Source organism: Cynocephalus volans, chromosome 12 (assembly GCF_027409185.1).
Source record: "Cynocephalus volans isolate mCynVol1 chromosome 12, mCynVol1.pri, whole genome shotgun sequence".
Classification (NCBI taxonomy): Eukaryota; Metazoa; Chordata; class Mammalia; order Dermoptera; family Cynocephalidae; genus Cynocephalus; species Cynocephalus volans.
In genome coordinates this window covers 69,650,274-69,668,306 of record NC_084471.1, presented here as the reverse complement: position 1 = coordinate 69,668,306, position 18,033 = coordinate 69,650,274, and the positions used below count along the sequence as shown (strand labels likewise).

The 18,033-nt window shown below is 38.9% G+C and overlaps 1 protein-coding gene and 1 non-coding gene across 5 annotated transcripts in view; both read right to left on the bottom strand.

Annotated features, from left to right (window-relative positions):
• Window positions 1–3,262: 3,262 nt before the first annotated feature.
• CERS5 (ceramide synthase 5) overlaps window positions 3,263–18,033 on the bottom strand; it is a 28,712-nt gene continuing 13,941 nt past the window's right edge. Inside the window, exons 2-12 of one of the 4 annotated variants that reach the window (XM_063075322.1) lie at window positions 13,943–14,045; window positions 13,219–13,349; window positions 12,466–12,523; window positions 10,664–10,714; window positions 9,751–9,843; window positions 7,883–8,011; window positions 7,668–7,774; window positions 6,690–6,846; window position 6,420; window positions 5,600–5,622; window positions 3,263–4,165 (exon numbers count right to left, since the gene is read on the bottom strand). In XM_063075322.1, the coding sequence (XP_062931392.1) occupies window positions 4,016–4,165; window positions 5,600–5,622; window position 6,420; window positions 6,690–6,846; window positions 7,668–7,774; window positions 7,883–8,011; window positions 9,751–9,843; window positions 10,664–10,714; window positions 12,466–12,523; window positions 13,219–13,349; window positions 13,943–14,045 (1,003 nt within the window). In that variant the 3' untranslated portion in view covers window positions 3,263–4,015. Of the gene's footprint in view, window positions 4,166–5,599; window positions 5,709–6,419; window positions 6,421–6,689; window positions 6,847–7,667; window positions 7,775–7,882; window positions 8,012–9,750; window positions 9,844–10,663; window positions 10,715–12,465; window positions 12,524–13,218; window positions 13,350–13,942; window positions 14,046–18,033 lie in introns of all 4 variants that reach the window. The other 3 variants (XM_063075320.1, XM_063075319.1, XM_063075321.1) reach the window with 3 other exon arrangements.
• Window positions 4,909–4,981, bottom strand: TRNAT-GGU (transfer RNA threonine (anticodon GGU)). The gene has a single exon. It is a non-coding gene; the product is annotated as a tRNA-Thr (tRNA).

The window sequence follows — 18,033 nt, the reverse complement described above, 5'->3', positions numbered from 1 at the left end:
CTAGTAACTGCATTGGCTGTTTTGCTGTCTGCTGTAGGTTTCAATTCCTTTGTGTCTTCTGTGTCTCTTTCTTGGAAGCTCAGATATGCATTAAACACACACACACACACAATACTTTCCCACTATTTCTAGATGTTTGTCTCAGTTTATTTTAGTCTGCATTAAGTCAGAACTGATCTTTCATATACTCTCACATCTCTTCTAAACATAATACCCTTCCATTCCTTGTCTGCCTGGCAAAACTATTCATGTTTAACAGCCCAGCTCCACTTTCAAGTTTTCTTCCACCTTGCCAAGAACAATTCAGAAGAGTTCTCATTGCATTTTTTTTTCATACTAGAGTAAGAGCCCTTTGAGCATGGAAACCAGATCTTGTTCATAGTGCCTATCATAAAGTGGGCACTTAATAAATGTTACTAAACTGAAACATCTCCCTGCATGAATACCGGATCTAAAGTCTGAAGAACTTGGTTTAAATTCACAGTACTCTCATCCACTAACTTTCATATGATTACCTTTAGGATTAGAATAATGTGAAAGCACACGATACATGATGGACAATCTAATATGTTTGTGTTTTTTCAACAATTTCTGAGATTTGGTTTCCTTATTGTGGCAGATTGAATTTTTCAAAGATGGCTGCAACAATATCTCCCATTCTAAATGCTCTTCTTCAGTGACCTTGCCTCTCCCCCATCAAAAGGTAGTCTATTTCACCACCCCCTTGAATCTGGGTGGTTACTGTCACTACTTCGATCATTATAATACACTGGAAGTGATGTGTGCCAGTTCTAGACAACACTCTTAAATGGCTTAGCATCTTCTGCCTCCTGCCTCTTGGAACCTAGCCACCCATGCAAAGCCCAAGGCAATGGAGAGGCCATGTGTAGGCACTTTGGTTGACAGTCCCAAATGAGCTCCTAGGGCATCAAACTGATAGCAAGGAAAGTAAATCATCAAATGACTCCAATCCCAGCTCTCATCTGCAACCACATGAGATACCTCCAACTGAGCTCAACCAACCAATCAAATCATGAGAAATCATAGTAAATTGTCTTTTTAAAGAGCGCAGCCTTATAACACCAAAGTCATGGGTTTGGATCCTTGTACCAGCCAGTCACCAAAAGAAAAACCCCCAATTTTCCTTTTAAGCCACTCTGTATTAGGGTGGTTTATTACATAGTAATAGATAATCACAACACTCCTTTATGAAAATGGAGATAAAAATCCCTACTTTCACAGAAGTTTTTTTTTTTTTTTAATTTTATTTTGTCGATATACATTGTGGCTGATTATTGCTCCCCATCACCAAAACTTCCCTCCCTTCTCCCTCCCCCCCCCAACAATGTCCTTTCTGTTTGCTTGTCGTATCAACTTCAAGTAATTGTGGTTGTTATATCTTCTCCCCCCGCCCCGGTTTTGTGTGTGTGCGTGTGCGTGTGCGTGTGCATTTATATATTAATTTTTAGCTCCCACCAATAAGTGAGAACATGTGGTATTTCTCTTTCTGTGCCTGACTTGTTTCACTTAATATAATTCTCTCAAGGTCCATCCATGTTGTTGCAAATGGCAGTATTTCATTCGTTTTTATAGCTGAGTAGTATTCCATTGTGTAGATGTACTCACAGAAGTATTTTGAAATTCAGTTATTGATGTATGTGAAATTACTTTCTAAGCAGTAAAATACTATATAAACATAACTTGTTTTTCAATAAATAATAAAGTTAGAGCCCTTTTATAGTCAACAGAAGAGGGGTAATGCCTTACTTTCTCTTACAAATATTCCTAGTTCTCTGGTAGGGATGATATGAGTCTTGCCCAACCTACTCTACATTAATTTGGGTCCTTCCTCTCAGGCATCATATCTTTGCAGGTCATCCACAAAACCAGCTTTATGACAGTCTTGCTGCACCAATAACCCTATATTTTTTAGCTCTGTATTCAGATACCCTAGGACCCTATCTCTCACCCCCACTGCAACCTTATGCACACAGTTCTTTCTCAGAACAAGATCCTTTTCCTATAATTGATCCTCATCTCAATTCACTCATCCAAGGCAAGCTGATCAGTCTGTGCCTTTGGCTAAGTGTTTCTTCAGCATCTATTCTTAATTATGAAATCTTGGGAACTGGTAGTATAGATATAGTGGTTAATATAGAAGGTATAGTATAAAGAGTATAGCGGTTAAGAATAGAGACAATGGGTTTGACTCCTTAGTAGCTGTTTGATCTTACGCAAGTTAACCTCTCTGTCTCGTCTTTATCATATGTAACGATTTAATACAGTGCCTGGCATGTAATGAGTGTATTAGCTATTATTATACAACTTGGTTACATCTTTTGTCAGATTAACTGGACCTACCAACCCCAATTGTATTAACAAAGCAATTTTTCAGATTTCAAAAGGCAAAATACTTATCTCCTCAGACTTTCAAAAGCATTTTCACATTTGTATTTCACAATGACTAATCTTCAGTAATGCAAGTTGAGGTACTAAATTTAAGACCTGACTTTTAGTCTTCCTGATTAGCTCTGACCAAATGCCTACTTAGAACTTAATTTTCCCATGCCCCACAGTAAGTTTTTTTAAAATCCAGTCTCTCAGAACGGTAGGTTTGGTCGGGTCAATATCCCTATAATGTCAATGAACATCAAATGAGTATCTGCTTCTTAGAACAATAACCCATTTCTCTCAATTTTCATACATCTCCCAGACATGAAGTTCTCTATATGTCTTAATGTACACAAGAGCTCCTAGAAGTATTCTGATAATCTGAATATTCACTAAATGGAAAATTATTCTGGGAGATGAATACTATATTTGGTAATTTTACCAAGACCTCAACTAGAGAAAAATCTGTATTAGGATGACCGCTTCTCCGTGGGCTAAAGGAAAACAGAACTAAAAGAGAAAACAGCTGTTCAGACTCATTTATCACAACCTTAAAATGTTAATTGGCAATCTCTGAATTGAATAAAATGGTAAATACAGACATCTAACTAAAGATGTCTTAGTTTTTCAACTAAAGCCTTTATTGGTTTTGCTATATACATGCTTTTGTCAGCTCAGTATTGTTCTTGTGACCCACTAAATGTGTTTACTTTTTCTTAAAAAGTAAAGCATCCAGACCGACTCCTTCCCAGCATGCACAGAGAGGAAAAATTTGGTGTCCAGGGCATCTTAAATTAGAACTGAAAAATCTAATCGGCTTATGGATTCAGGAAATTAGGGCTAGAGTCACTAACAAGGTTGAGACAGTAGAGGAGGTTGAAGAACTTTTAATCACAGAAGAGTAAACAATAGTATAAAACCATTAACAGCTCACCCAGTGGCTGTTCTCCTCCAGCCCTCAGCGCACCCTCTCCCACCCCCCATCCCTGCGTACCATTGAGTAAAGAGCAGGGTATCAACAGCTGTCCCTATCATTATCAGGTGGTAGGAAAGGGACCTAGATAGGGGCCACAGCAATCCTGGCCATCTATTCATAGTTCTTTATTTTTATACAACTTCATCATGTGAAATATTCCAGCTCCAAAAGAATAGTGCAGAAACCTGGAACTGAACTTGGCTGCTTCATTCAGATGGTCCAGGGATTTAGAGCCTTGAGAGCCATGGGCAACCAGGGAGGGGATAGTCCGGAGCCAGCATAACTCAAGATGAAGCCAAATCTGGGATCTGAGGTGAGTTTGAAGGGACCAGGCAAGGCCTAGTGGCCCCAGTCCAGACTTGTGTCCCAAACTGGCAATGAAACTCATGCAAGTGCACAAATGCACACGCACAAGCACACACACACAAAAACACACAGAGAGCAAATAACATTACAGAAAGGACCAGGAGGCTATTAAATACAAAATGGCAGAGTTTTTTAAAAAGTGAAACTACTTGCTTCTTTCATTTTCCTCAGTGCCTTGCAGTCCCGCTAGACACAGAAGTGTAGATGTGGGGAGGCCCAAGAGGAGTAGGTTGCCAGTGGCCCTGTAAGTTCATGTGTGCTGAAGTCCCCATACCAACCACCTTACTCTTCAGCCCAGTAGCTGCCTCCAATGTGACCATTCACCTGATTGGCACCATTGCTGGAGCTGCTGCCACAGGGGCTTTTTGTGTAGGTGGTCACATCTTCTTCCTCTGAGCTGCTCTCCACATCACTGCGGTCATCCTTAGACACCTGGGTGGGATGGGACCAAAGGCAGAAAAGTAAGGACAGAACTTTTCTGGAGAGAATCATAAAACAGACAAAGCTCACAGAGCCGATGTCTGGGCACTGTTCCCAATCTGGTCTACTTTCTGTGATACCTGACTCAAAGTATTATCGGGACCATGGCTACTGTTGTGAATAGCCTTTGCCTGCTTTCTGGTATTCTTTCTTGTCATATCTGATTCTGATCTCTATGAAGTAGAAGCTGCTTTGGTAGAGGGGTATACTTTTGAGGACCAGCCTAAGAGAAGTGACATTATTCACTGAGACCTGGTTTAGGTTTTGGGTGGAACTCCAGACAGCCTTTCTCCTCTTCTACCTCAGAGAACAGGGAAGGCCAACACAAACAAAACATGACTGTCATCAGTGCTTCTATTTTCTGGTGGTTGTGGACACTGCATTTATTCATATTGGTTATCCACCAAAGCTGATCCATAACAGGCCTTTTTTAGTAGTTTACTGATCAACTATCACTATCCTATGAGATCATTTCTGACTCTTCTCCCCTTTTGCCAATAGCAAGATCAACTTTTGGAACACTTCAGCATCCCCAAGATACACAGTATGGTGAAAACAAAAATGGATTGGCAGTCAGTGAGAAGCGAATCCTAGTCCTAATCATGCTACCATCTGAGAATCTTTACCTTTCAATCTGAGCTTTTTTGTTTTGTATTTTTTTCTTCTTTTCTTTTTTTTTGGGGGGGAGGGGCAGCTGGCCAGTACAGGGATTGAACCTGGACCTTGGTGTTACCAGCACCACATTCTAACCAACTGAGCTAACTGGCCAGCCCCTGTTTTGTGTTTTCAAATGAAGAGTTTGGATTACAGCAGTATCTTCCAATCTAAACTATCCAGCATTATCAAGTAAAGTATTTCAAATTCTCTACCATGGACCATAAAGAAGAGAAACCCATTGAGACCTGTGTCAGACTTCTGACCTCCAGAACTTGAAGATAATAAATATGTGTTGCCAAAAAAAAAAAAAAAAAAAAGGAAAGGAGAGAAAGGAGTAGAAGGGAACAAATATACAATTGCTGTTGCCAAGGACATGGGTATAGCTCTGTAATTCTATAGTTTATTATAGTCGTCAATCTCTGAACCCAGATGACTAATTGATTACCTGATCTTTAGCAAATTTCCACCAAATGCCAGGGTATCTTTAAATTTGAGGTAAAGGGAAGCTCAAAAAGAAAAAAAACTAAAAAAGAGAATAGATTCAACTTTTGCTTCAATTTAAGAAAAGAATGTAGCAACTTCAGCTCCACTCAACAACAGCCGCACAAAGTCAGAGGAGAGGGCATGCTCTGAGACAAGCATAGGGGAACAGAAAGGAGAGCAGGAAGGAAGAGAAATACATTCACACAGACATGCTTCACTGAATACTAGAAGCACGGATAGACTTACATGCAAGAGATGAAACTGTCCAGCTCCCGCCAGGCATAGAAAAAAGGAAGGAGGTGAGAAAAGAATGAAGAGTACAGAGTCTGGGTCTAATCCTTCTTGGATAGGTCACCTGGTCAGGAAAGAAAAGCAGAGGAGAACAGAGATGTCCAGTAACTACAGCAAGATAGGCACATTCAGCAAGTTCTGAAATCAACTGTAGCCATAAGGAACAATGACATAAGAGAGCATAAATACCTAGGTTACATTCCATGTGTGTCCTAGAGTCAGTACCTCCTCTCTAGCAGAGCCCTTCCCACCTGGGATTTTGTATTAATGAAGGCTGAAATCCCTAGCTCTTGGGCCAATCACAGTCTGACTGGTTCAGAACTTGCAAAATTCATTTATGAGTTCTATCATTAAATGGCACCTTTCTTTGTGTTTTTGGGCTATTGTCATAAGATGGATATTGAAAACACTAAATACTCATTCACTTAGGACCCTTGCCTCATAAGAACAGTGGGGTGAGGCGGGTACTTAGTTCCCTATATAAACTGAATCTTGAATATCAGAGCATGGTCATTTTGGCGTGGCTTGTGAGCTACTATACCACTCCTAGGCAACCTAACAATCTACTTTTAAACAGTTTATATCTTGGAGTTCTGCACATGATTTCCTTTGAAAAAAGCCTCCCACACTAAAAACAAAAATATGAAATCCACTGAAGGAGGCAGGTAAGGGGTAGGAAATGGTTGAGGCCATCTCTAAAACTCTTAACCCTACTCATTCTTTAACAAAAGACATTCTTTTTTTTTTGGTAGGTGGCCAGTATGGGGATCTTAACCCTTAACCTTGATATTATAACACCACATTCTAACCAACAAAAGCTATTCTTAAGGGACAGGAAGAAGGTAGATCCTTGCTCTTACCTTTAAGTCACATCTTCAAAGGCTAAACACTCATACCTGTAGAAAAGGCAAAAAATTCTGAAGCCCTAAGCTTTTTGTTTGGCCTACCTGTGTAGATAGGACTCACCAGGCTAGAAGGAAAGAGAAGATCTCTTGAGTCCATCTTCCCACACATCCCAAAGAAAGAAGACATCTTTTATGCTCACCTTTCCCCGGATCAAGGCTTTGAAAGCAATTCGTGCAATTAGGTAGGACCAGATGACATGCAGAACCTGTAGGATCAGGAGAAGGCCATTGAAGAGCCACCAGGAAGGATAGGGCCCAATCATCTCCCAACTCTCAAAGAGGGTCGTGTTCAGAATCCTAAAAGAGGGAGGCCAACAGTCAGATTCTAGAGTCAGAGCTGGGCAGAGAGGGATAAAGCTGAGTTCCCTGAGATGCAGAGCCCTGTGTGTTTCCTCCCCATATATCAGTTGATGTTCCAGGGACATTCATCCAAAGTGAGAAAAGTATTAAGAAAGGGAGGAGCCTATGGAGTTTTCTATCTTTAGGGAGAGGGAAAGAGATATAAATCTTAGGAACTGATGGAGTAAGTCACATTGTTAATCACTTCAAATACGCAGAATTTCACAAAATTGGGAAAGCAGTAGGACTATAATCTTAGGAATAACTCAGATCCTCAGGAACATATAGGACAGTAGGTAGCTGATTCCCTCAGACTAAGCAAAATCTCCAACCCACAAGGTCACTGACTTTGTACCATAAAGTAGTGAGTGTAAAAGTGAAAGGGGGGGTGGTGTGTGTTGGTCAAGGTAGGGAAGAGGGTATAGAGCATAAATACAAGCAAGAAGAGCCTGAGAATTTTGTTAGCAGTGAAAAAGCAGGCAAAGGAATTACTTAGGCATAAAATGGGGATTGTTTCTCAGAGAGAGTCAGGAAAGCCAGAAGCCAAGTGAGTTGGACACTGAGTCTGGATCACACTTTGCTAGAAATATTGTGTAAGGCAGCTGAGGTTCTGTGAGAATCCATAAAGGATCATCTTAGGCTAAGGAAAAAGCAGGGAAATAGGGTTGTTGGTATTTTACAGTAAAAACAGAATAGGATAAAGTAGAAAAACTGAATTGACAAAAAAGTATCATTATCTACATATCTACCTACCACAGCTACACAGCCCTAGTACTCACCAGAATGGATAGATTCCTAGCCGAGTGACCACAAAAACAGCACTGAAGATCACAAAAAGAGTGTCACAGAGCCGCTGATACTTGGCATAATTGGCCAGCTTGGCTGCCTGGAGAAAGGAAGATAAGAATTTTATTTGGGGAAAAAGTCAGTTCTCACATAGAAAGAAAAGGAGAGAAAAAGAGGAATGATGAGGAAAGAGGTGATAGGTTCTCACCTCCAGCAAGAAGTCTGAGGCATCATGTAGACACATGACCAGAGTTCCCACCCGAACCATGTTGTTGATGTAGGAGAAGGTGATAAGCCCAATGGTAGCCAAGTGATGCACAAACATGATCAGGAAGTCCTAGAAAAAAATAGAAATAGATGAGTCAGGTAAAGGCAAGACCATGGAAATGCTAGCCAATCCAATGTCCTGCATTATTTTCTGAGGATCTTACCCCAATGCTTATAGGTTCTATTCTGCTTAGACTTTCCCTTAGGAGCTGCCTAGCATTTAACCCAACGGACTCTACCTCAGTAACTGACCTCTAGTCTATGTTAACATAGCTCGAAGTACAGAATAGAGCAACTTTCTTTGGTAATTGCAGAATATGTAGTGCGTGGATGCTGAGCTGATACTTGGAAATAATTTACCATGTGGCAGTGGGACATACAAGCCTTAGATTTCCCTGAGATTCTAAGACTCATATGCTTTCTTGAAAGAAATTTCAACCAAAGGGACCGAACAGAAAGGAGAAGTTTATGGCAAAGCTAAACTCTCTCAAAAAGTTTCAGAGAAATGCATATTAGCTAAACCATCTTACTGCAAGCACTGCCTGCTTTCAGATTGAAGGCTCTAATTTCCTCTTTGGTTCAAATGCCAAGGTTGGACCTGGAGAAATCTCCAAAAACCTGACACATCTATTCAACACTTGCCAGCTCAGTGAGGGACAGAATGTGGAGGAGGGTGAATTTGGGTTAAGAGAAATAAGGATGAAATTCTGTGTTCTTCACATAGATAAAATGGTATTAGTGATGTTCTAGTTCTTGAGTTGTGTGATGGATTCATAAGTATATAGTCCAGGGCCGAGCCCGTGGCGCACTCGGGAGAGTGCAGCGCTGGGAGCGCAGTGACGCTCCCGCGGCAGGTTCGGATCCTATATAGGAATGGCCGGTACACTCACTGGCTGAGTGCCGGTCACGAAAAAGGCAAAAAAAAAAAAAAAAAAAAAAAAAAAGTATATAGTCTATTATGTTTTAAAACTTATACATGTATTTCAAACTTTTAAAATATGTGTCACATATTAAAATAAAATTTTAATAAGACCACCTGTGCCTTCTGACCATAGGAGAGTGAAAGGCATCAGAACTGAGTATCAAGTTTCTGTGGGAGACAACACTGTAACAATCCAGATTAGTTACAATCCATTTCCATAAACGTCAACCTTGGTTTTCCTCACCAAAGATAATCATGAGTTAGTGACAGATTAGGGTTAGCACTGCTGACCACATTATGTCAAGTGGATGCCAATGAAAAGATGAAGATTCTTCCTTTTCTGTCTGGTTATATAAAACTTAAGTCATTTCCAATTCTATCACTATATGAGCAGTCAACCCAGAGGAAAAGAATAAACTAAATCATCTAAAACCCCCTCCAGTTGACAGTCTTTTGAGTAAGTGGGGTAACCAAAAAGGAAAGAGAAAAAAAAGAAAAAAGAAAGAGAGAACAAAGGTCCTTGATACCATGCAAAAGCCAGACACAGCTTTTCGTAATTAGGTCTTTTTCTGAATCAGGCCTTGATATCCTCAAGTTTTGACTAGTTTTCTTGAAATTTAGACATGTAAGAACCTTGGAGAATAAGAAGGAAAAGAGTATGCTTCTTAGTTGGTTAACTGTTCCCATCCTGGGCTGTCCTGAATGTCTTAAATATACTTCATCATTAGTCACATCTCATTTCTGGGAACATTACAAAGAACTAATAGTCCCACCAAACCTACTTTCTCCTTCTTTTGCAGTCCCAGCCTGGAAAGGGCTCAAAATGGCAGTTATGATAGCTGCTAGAAAGGAGGATGCAGTAAATTAGGAAGTTGAGGGAGCCTTACCTTTCTTTTAATGTCTGTAAACTGAGAAAACATAAGAGACCAATAGAAGGCCAATTCCATGATATAATAGTAATAAAGCCCACTTGAGAGAGGCTGGAAGAGAGAAAGAAGTAGTTAGAATACCACCTAGTCAAAGGTACATTCCATCTCTGTAACTTGTTCTGTCTTGGAGGACCAATAGTCCAAGTTATTAGACATCTTTCCTCCCCATTATTTTCCAAGATCTGTAATCACTAGCAGACTTTAAATTGGTGTGGTGACTTAAACCTCTTCCCTCTGCCCCTCGACATACATGCCTTCAACTCTCATCTTTAAGAGATAAGATAAGGTTAACACATACTATACCTATACCATAATCAAATCAATGTGTGTAGAATTCTGGGTAATTAGTGCTTTTCACAAGATTAAATACACACAGGCCCTCCCGTCTTCCATCCCTATAGCACAGATTAGAACCAAGATGCTCTTAAGGGGATTCCAAGTTTCCCTTGATACAAAAAGGAACCTGAACCAGAAAGCACCTCATTAAGTGCCAGAAAATTGCGTTTCTTTCCAGCCCCATTAGGGTAAATGTAATGGGGAACCTGGAAGAAAAGCTCACTGGATTTCACTGCTACGGAGGCCCCAGAAATAGATACACTGAATATATAACTAACTCAAAGAGACTCAGCCCCTAATCCCTCAAGAATACCAAGGAACCAAACGGCTGGCTGGTTAGCTCAGCTGGTTATAGTGTGGTGTTACAACACCAAGGTCAACATTCAGATCCCCATACTGACCAAACACCAAAAAAAAAAAAAAGAGTAAGAATACCAAGGAAATGTGTCATCTGTCCTGGGACTGGCAATGTCCTCTCACCCACCCCACCTTATATACATACAAGACCCCCATCTTGAAACAGCTCAGATCCTACCTGATATGGATAGCTATGCCAGCACTGTCGGGTGTCCCAGAACCAAGGTGACTAAGAGAAAACAGATAATCCAAGTCACCCTTCAGGACTCTCAACTGGCTTCAAGATCTACCCCATATATCCCCTTTTCTCTAGGCTGGGGGCAAAAGAGAGACAGGAAAGAAATCACCCTTGACAGATTTTAGGGATCCCTAAAAGATCAATAAATGGTTAAATTTTTCATCTACAACAAGAAAATGTAATAAATAGAGAAACTACTGGCCAGCTGCTAAAAATAAATAAATAGAAAAACTATGCTTTGAGGTAAATGAGAGCAGAGTGAGCTCTAGAATAGTTTTAGGAAATATCACCTGGCATATAGGAAGAAACAAGGAGGGCTGGAAGACAATGATTTCATTTGATAACCAAGAGAGAGATCTCCATGCCAGGTTCAAAAATCAAAGAGTACTCGTTTCTAATAGGGTTAAAATTATGTCCTTTAAGGAGTCTGTCCATTTCATCTATGCCGTTGAATTTACCACCATTAAATTGTTGATAATATTGTCTTATTATCCTTTCAACGTCTATAGAATTTATAGTGATAACCCTACCCCACTGATAACTCATATTCTCTTTTTTCCCCTCAAGCTCATCAATTTTAATTGAACCTTTCAAAGAACCAACTTTTGGCTTTATTGATTTTATCCACTTTTTGTCTAATGCCTATTTCACTAATTTCTGCTTATTTTTTATTTCCTTCCTTTACCTTATTTTGCTCTTCTCTTCTAGATGATCCTAAAGTGAAAACTTAGATCACTGACTTTAAACCCTTCTTTTCTAATATAAGCATTTAAAGCTATAAATTTTCCTCTAAGTATGCGTTAGGTGAATCCCACAAATTTTGATATGCTGTATTTTCAGCATCATTCAATTTGAAATATCTTCTAATTTCTCTTGTGGTTTCTTATTTGATCCACAAGTTATTTAGAAGAATTTTTTAACTTCCAAATATTTTCTATATATCTTATTATTATTGATTTCTAATTTAATTCCGTTATGATCAGAGAACATATTCTGCAAGATTTCAATATTTTGAAATTTATTGAGACTTATGGCCTAGCACATGGTCTTAGATGATGTTCCATGTGTACTTGAAAATTATATGTATTCTTTGGCAGTTGTTATATAGTGTTCTATAAATGTCAATATGGTCAAATTGGTTGATTCTGTTGTTCATATCTTTTACATCCTTAGTGATTTTTTCGGTCTAGTGTTTTAGTCAATTATTGATTAAAATTTCCAACTATGACTGTATATTTGTCCATTCTCTTATTTTAGTTCTACCAGTTTTTGCTTAGTCTATTTTGAAGACACAATTATATCATTTAGAGAAGAACAGTGTAGTACAGGGAAAAAAACATGGAACCAGAAATCAAAACGTCCAAAATTCTTCTTTGACTCTGACAATTAACTGAAAAAGGGGAATAAATAATGCCTGTCTCACCTACTTTAAAGGGTTATTGATTCCAGTTATCCTCCTTAGAACAGAATTTTTGTCAAGTGTTTTGTAAACCATTAATTACTATGCTGATTTAATTATTAGTATTATTATTAGCATTAATTAGGGGAGAAATAGCAGAGTCATGAGATTACTAAAGTCAGGCCTCAGAATGAAGACAATCTATTAGCATATAAACCTGGGCTCTGGGCACCACAGAGGAGAAAAACTTAGGGAAATATAAAGACCTAAAGGTATTTAATTTTATCTCTAGAGATCTAGGCATGACAACCCAATCAGAGGATGAGAGAAAGTTCAGACTCACCGACCAGAGAAATCTAATTCCGTAGCAGAATATACATAAATAAAAAGTGAATCTCCACCTGGGTGGGCAAAGAGTAGAAGTTAAACAGATATCCACTCAAAAGAAAGTCTGAGGCTAGAGAAGTCAAAATAGCAGATTTGGGGATAAGATAGCTACTGGTAAGAAACAGGATAAGTTCCCAGAATAGGGACAGATATTATTACCTAAAAAGCTAAAGAGTCATCTGCCAGCCTCTGTTTAAAATAGATTTCCGCAAGTATATACTATCAACTTTTCTTCCATATTAGACTCCCCAATGATAATGCCTAATGTTTTTCTTTGCATGACAATTACTAATACAGTGCTCTGTTTCTAGAGGATAATTAGTAATAACCCAGTGGAAGCAAGTATAATATTTCCCAGAAGAGGGATGCTTCCTATGAATATGTTAATTTAGAGCTGGTACTATCTCTATCAATGTGGACAAGGGTGTGCATATCTACCTAGATAAGTGCAGTTATAGGAATTCACTCCCAATCTATTGAGGAAAGGGGGAAAAAATGGACCCACATCTAGCTTTGTGGCAAACAAATCCAAGAAACTAAGGGTGACCAGACTTCCGGTTCTCTTCTTTCCTACCTGTGATAGATTGAGTTAGCCCTTCATATCTATTGACTGTTTCCTAACAATAGAAGCGATTTCCAAAAAAGAAAACCTCAGTCTAAATGTATCCCCACCCTCCTCCTGATTTCCCACTTCCTTCTGCACACCTACATGCTTTCACAGAATTTAGTGAGCGTTGGGGGCTTGTCCTGATTCCTCCGATGGCGAAACCAGCATTGGATTTTTCGGACATCCCAGTCCAGTTGCTTTGACAGGCCCTCCAGCCTTTTCTCATCAGGATACTGTAGATATATAACCAGAATAAGAATACCACTTTCTTTTCAAACCCCTCATTAAATCCCTTTGACTAGCTGTTGGCAAAGGAGTGATAACCACAGTGGCTCAAGTGATGTTTATCTTTCCAAATTCATGCAAAAGTCATTTTTAGTAAGAAATCCTATCTCATACATCAGGGACATTTATTGCTCACCTATACACACCTTTGTTTGGTCTTCTCCCTCTAGTCCAAGCTGAGTAAAAAAGGATATTAAAAACCTAAACTGCCAAGACTATCACTTCTGTCCCCACCTTGATTATGCAACTAGACAATGGCAGAAGCTGGAGCAAGGAAAAACAGAAACAAGATATGGTGTGTCTGGGGAAAAAGAGGTGGAAATGGCTGCTGGGCTTAAAATTCAAAGATGTGTGAACTTGACTTATGTAGGGACCCTGGCCCAAAGGTATTTTTTCCCTGAGGGAATAAAGTTGTCCTTATATGGACTACCCAAATGTGACAATCATCGCATCCCATCCTTACACTTAGTGAGATGAGCTCTCTATCTACCCCTGCCCTAAGGAGCAGTGAATTTTCCTCTTTTTTTCTTTGCCCACTTACCTTAATAGATATAAACACCTTTTCAAGGATGGCATTGGGTTGGGCCTGAAAAGGACCACTGTCCTCGATGCCAACATGGAGTGCACAGGGTTTGGCAATAAACCTGTAATGGAGAAAACCCAAATGCCAATTCTAAATATTGTTTGCTAAGCATGAAGGAAAGATCCTAGTTAGTAGACTAATAGGAAACACTGGGCTAGGAGCCAGAACTTTTTGATCTGGTCCTGGACTCTGCCATTGGACTCACTCGAGAAGTGACCTGTTTAAGAAATGTTGAAACATAAGCTCTCTTTCCATTTTTCCCTGGCTAATCTTACCACACCTTGAGATTTAGAATCAGACAGACCTAGATCAAATAACTATTCTACCATTTACCACCTGTATGAACTTGGACAAGTATTTAATCCCTGTGAGCCTCAGTTTTTTGGTCTATAATATGAAGATAATATCAACATCCTTGCTACAAATATATGGTCCACAGACCAATAGCTGGCATTTCCTGGATGCTTTTTAGAAATGTTGAATTGCGAGCCCCATCTGAGACCTGCAAAATCAGAATCTGTACTTTTAACAAGATCCCCAGGTGATTCATATGTCCATTAAAATGTGAGAAGCTGTGATCTACTTCACAAGACTCTTATAAGTATTCAATGAGATAATGTATAAGAAAGACCCTGGCAAAAGGGAAGTACTTAATAAATGGTAATTCTCCTTACATCAAAAGGCCAAGAAGATCTTGAGTGGAGGGGAAAGTAGAACCGAGACTGAGTTCTTCCTAAATACAGATATCCTGGATCATGTCTCTTTCCTGCCTAACCGAAGGATTATGGAAATACTCAGAACTTTCAGAGTTGTGAAGAAAGAAATCAGGAAGTGAGGAAAGATAAAGAAATTCTAGCCCCAGATCTACCACTAATAAATCATGTAAACTTGGTTAAGTCCCTTAATCTCTTGGGTCTCAGTTTCATCATTTAAAAGAAGGGGTTATATGAGCTGATTTCTAAGATTTTTTTTTCTTATATCTAAGACTCTACGATGCTATCACTGATTTTAATTAATTTCTAACTTTTGGATCTTTGAAAATTGAGCAACTATTCCTTGGTTCTTCAAAAAGATCTCACTATTCTCCACAAAGAAATTTTTGTGAACATCCACTCTAGGAAAAGCTCTATATAGCCATGCTCAGGATAAATCAAAACCAGTTTTAGCCCTCTTAACTTTTTTTTTTTTTAAGTATATATATATATATATATATATATATATATATATATATATATATATATACATTTTTTTTTTTTTTTAATTTTATTTTGTCGATATACATTGTGGCTGATTATTGCTCCCCATCACCAAAACCTCCCTCCCTTCTCCCGGCCCTCTTAACTTCTTAGGGAGTTGCACAATGAAAATTTGACCGGGAGGTATAAGATGTATGCCCTTGACCTTTTTCTTGATCTGCAACTGAATCCAGAATTTATTATCTCTAAGGGAGGGAAAGATTAAGAAATTTTGTTTATCCTCCTCCTCTATGAAAACTTCTTTTACCCTTATCACCAAAGTTCCTGAGCCATAGGGAAACATTCAGAGCTCAAAATGAGCCACATCTCTAACCCATTCTCTTTTACATAGGTGGTAAAAAAATTCCAAAAGTGTCAGGTATGAACCAATGCTAGTAGATACCTTAATTTACATTTACTGGTATATTATTCTGTGTAATACTATTTTAACCCCCGACTCATGTTTAAACTCCTTGTGAACACAGATTATAAACCGCTTTTGTATTTACCAAGGTTCTGTGCTCAGTAGCTGCTCAGTAACTGACAAGTAATAAATAGGTCTAGCGAAACACACTCTTGCTCTATAGGAGCTCAGTTTTGATTCAGGATTAATCAGCATTCAAAAGAGTAACTAAGGCAGTCATTCTTTGTTGTTGAGTTGGTGCCATATCAGAGATTAAAAAGCACTGATTCATCTCTTTGTCTCTTCCATCTTCTACCATCTACATAATTGTATGAAGATCCAAAAGCAGAAAACAGCCTTTTTTTTTTTTTTTTTTTTTTTGTCTTTTTGTGACCAGTAAGGGGATCGCAACCCTTGGCGTGGTGTCGTCCGCACCGCGCTCAGCCAGGGAGCGCACAGGCGAGTGCGCCACGGGGTCGGCCCCAGAAAACAGCCTTTCTAATTCCTATTATTCCCCCCAAGCCCAGGCCTCTTCCTCAATCCACAGGCAGTCAGGTGATTAAAGCTCAGGACCTATTTATTGCCTGTCTCCTTCACTAAGTCCCACAAGAACAGGAATTTTGTTCTTTGTTTTGGTGGATGGACAGTACTGGGTTCCAAACCCTTGACTTTGGTGTTACAACACCGTGCTCTAACCAATTGAGCTAACCGGCCAGCTGCCAAAAAAATAAAAAAATAAAAAATAAGGCTCAGGACCTGGAGTAACACAGATTTTACCTGAGAGACCTTGTGTAAGTTACACACTTACAGAATAGCAATAATAATATGGGTTACTTTAAAGATGAAATGACATGATACATGCCTAGTTCACTACCTGACACTTAGTAAATGTTCATTAAAAGGTAGCTACTGGGCTGGCTGGTTGCTCTCTTGGGAAAGCATGAAGCTGGTAACACCAAGGTCAAGGGTTCAGATCCCAGTCCCGGACACACACACGTGCACGCGCGCATGGCAGTTACTATTATTTTCATCAGAAACAGATAATTCAGTGTGGGTACTCCCTGGTACCTCCAGCTGAGAAGAAATCCTCTTTCATATGACAGGGACAGGTCTGTACCTTGACGACCTGAGTGAAGCCAGATAAATTTTTTAAAAAATTATCTGGACCTTGGAGCAGACTTAATATACTAGAGTTGTCATTAGGTCACTTCCTCATTAGTTCACAGTGTTCAGTGAAAAACATAAAGCTACTGACACATCCATTCAGTCAGTTCTGGTTGTATGGACCCTAAGAACATTTATTTGACAAATACTTATTGAGCATCTGTTTTGTGCTATAGATTGAAGTTTTATGATGATATTTTCCAAGAATATGTGATTGGAAAAGTTCTTCTAGTTTATTACTAAAAAATTAAGTATATGTATTTAGTTATACATTTAATGAATTATCTTAATGAAGAAAGTGAAATTATTTAAATTCATAACTTTTGAGAAAGTATTCATTCTACATCATGCAAAAGGCTGGCATTTGGTATAACCTATAAAATTGGTATCAGGCTGGTCAAACTCCAGACAAAGAGCTTGGCATTCATCCTTTCTGCTAGATCAGCAATTTTCAAAGTGTGGTCTGGAGACCCCTAGAGGTCCCAGAGACCCATGGAGGTCCCGGAGACCCTTTCAGGAGGTCTGCAAGGTCAAAACTATCTTCAGGGGTGGCCAGTTAGCTCAGTTGGCTAGAGTGCAGTGTTAATAACACCAAGGTCAAGGGATTGGATCCTGTACTGACCAGCAGCCAAAAAAAAACAAAACCTATCTTCATAATAATTCTATAATTTCATAAGAATTCTTTTCTCTCCTGCATTCTCTCAAGTGTATGGTGGAATTTTCCACAGGTTACATATCACAACGGACTGAATGCAGAAGCTGACATGAGAATACAGCTACCAGATATTAAAGAGATTTACAAAAATGTAAAATGCTACTTGTCTCACATTTTTTTGTGTTTGGAAAATAGTTATTTTTCATAAAATGTTAGTTATATTACCATGTAATTAGTTCATTGCTATTTTTAAATGAATAAATATATATAAATTTTTTTCATCTTAATTTCTAAAACAGTAACCCACTCATAGATATTATCCACATAAAGAAAAACTCTTTGGGATCCTTGATAATTTTTTAGACTGTAAAAGAGTCCTGAGATCACAATTTGAGAACTGCTGTGCAGGATGACACTGAGAAATCAACCTTATCTTCTGATTTTCTGTCCTCTCTGGGATCAATGTTCTTCCCAAGTTTTAAAATAATTTGTCAGAAAAGACTTCCCTTGGCTGGCAGGTCTGAATAGGTAGGCATTTAATGGTCAACGAAAGTAAGTTACTCCTTTCCACCTGCAACTCTAGGAACATGAG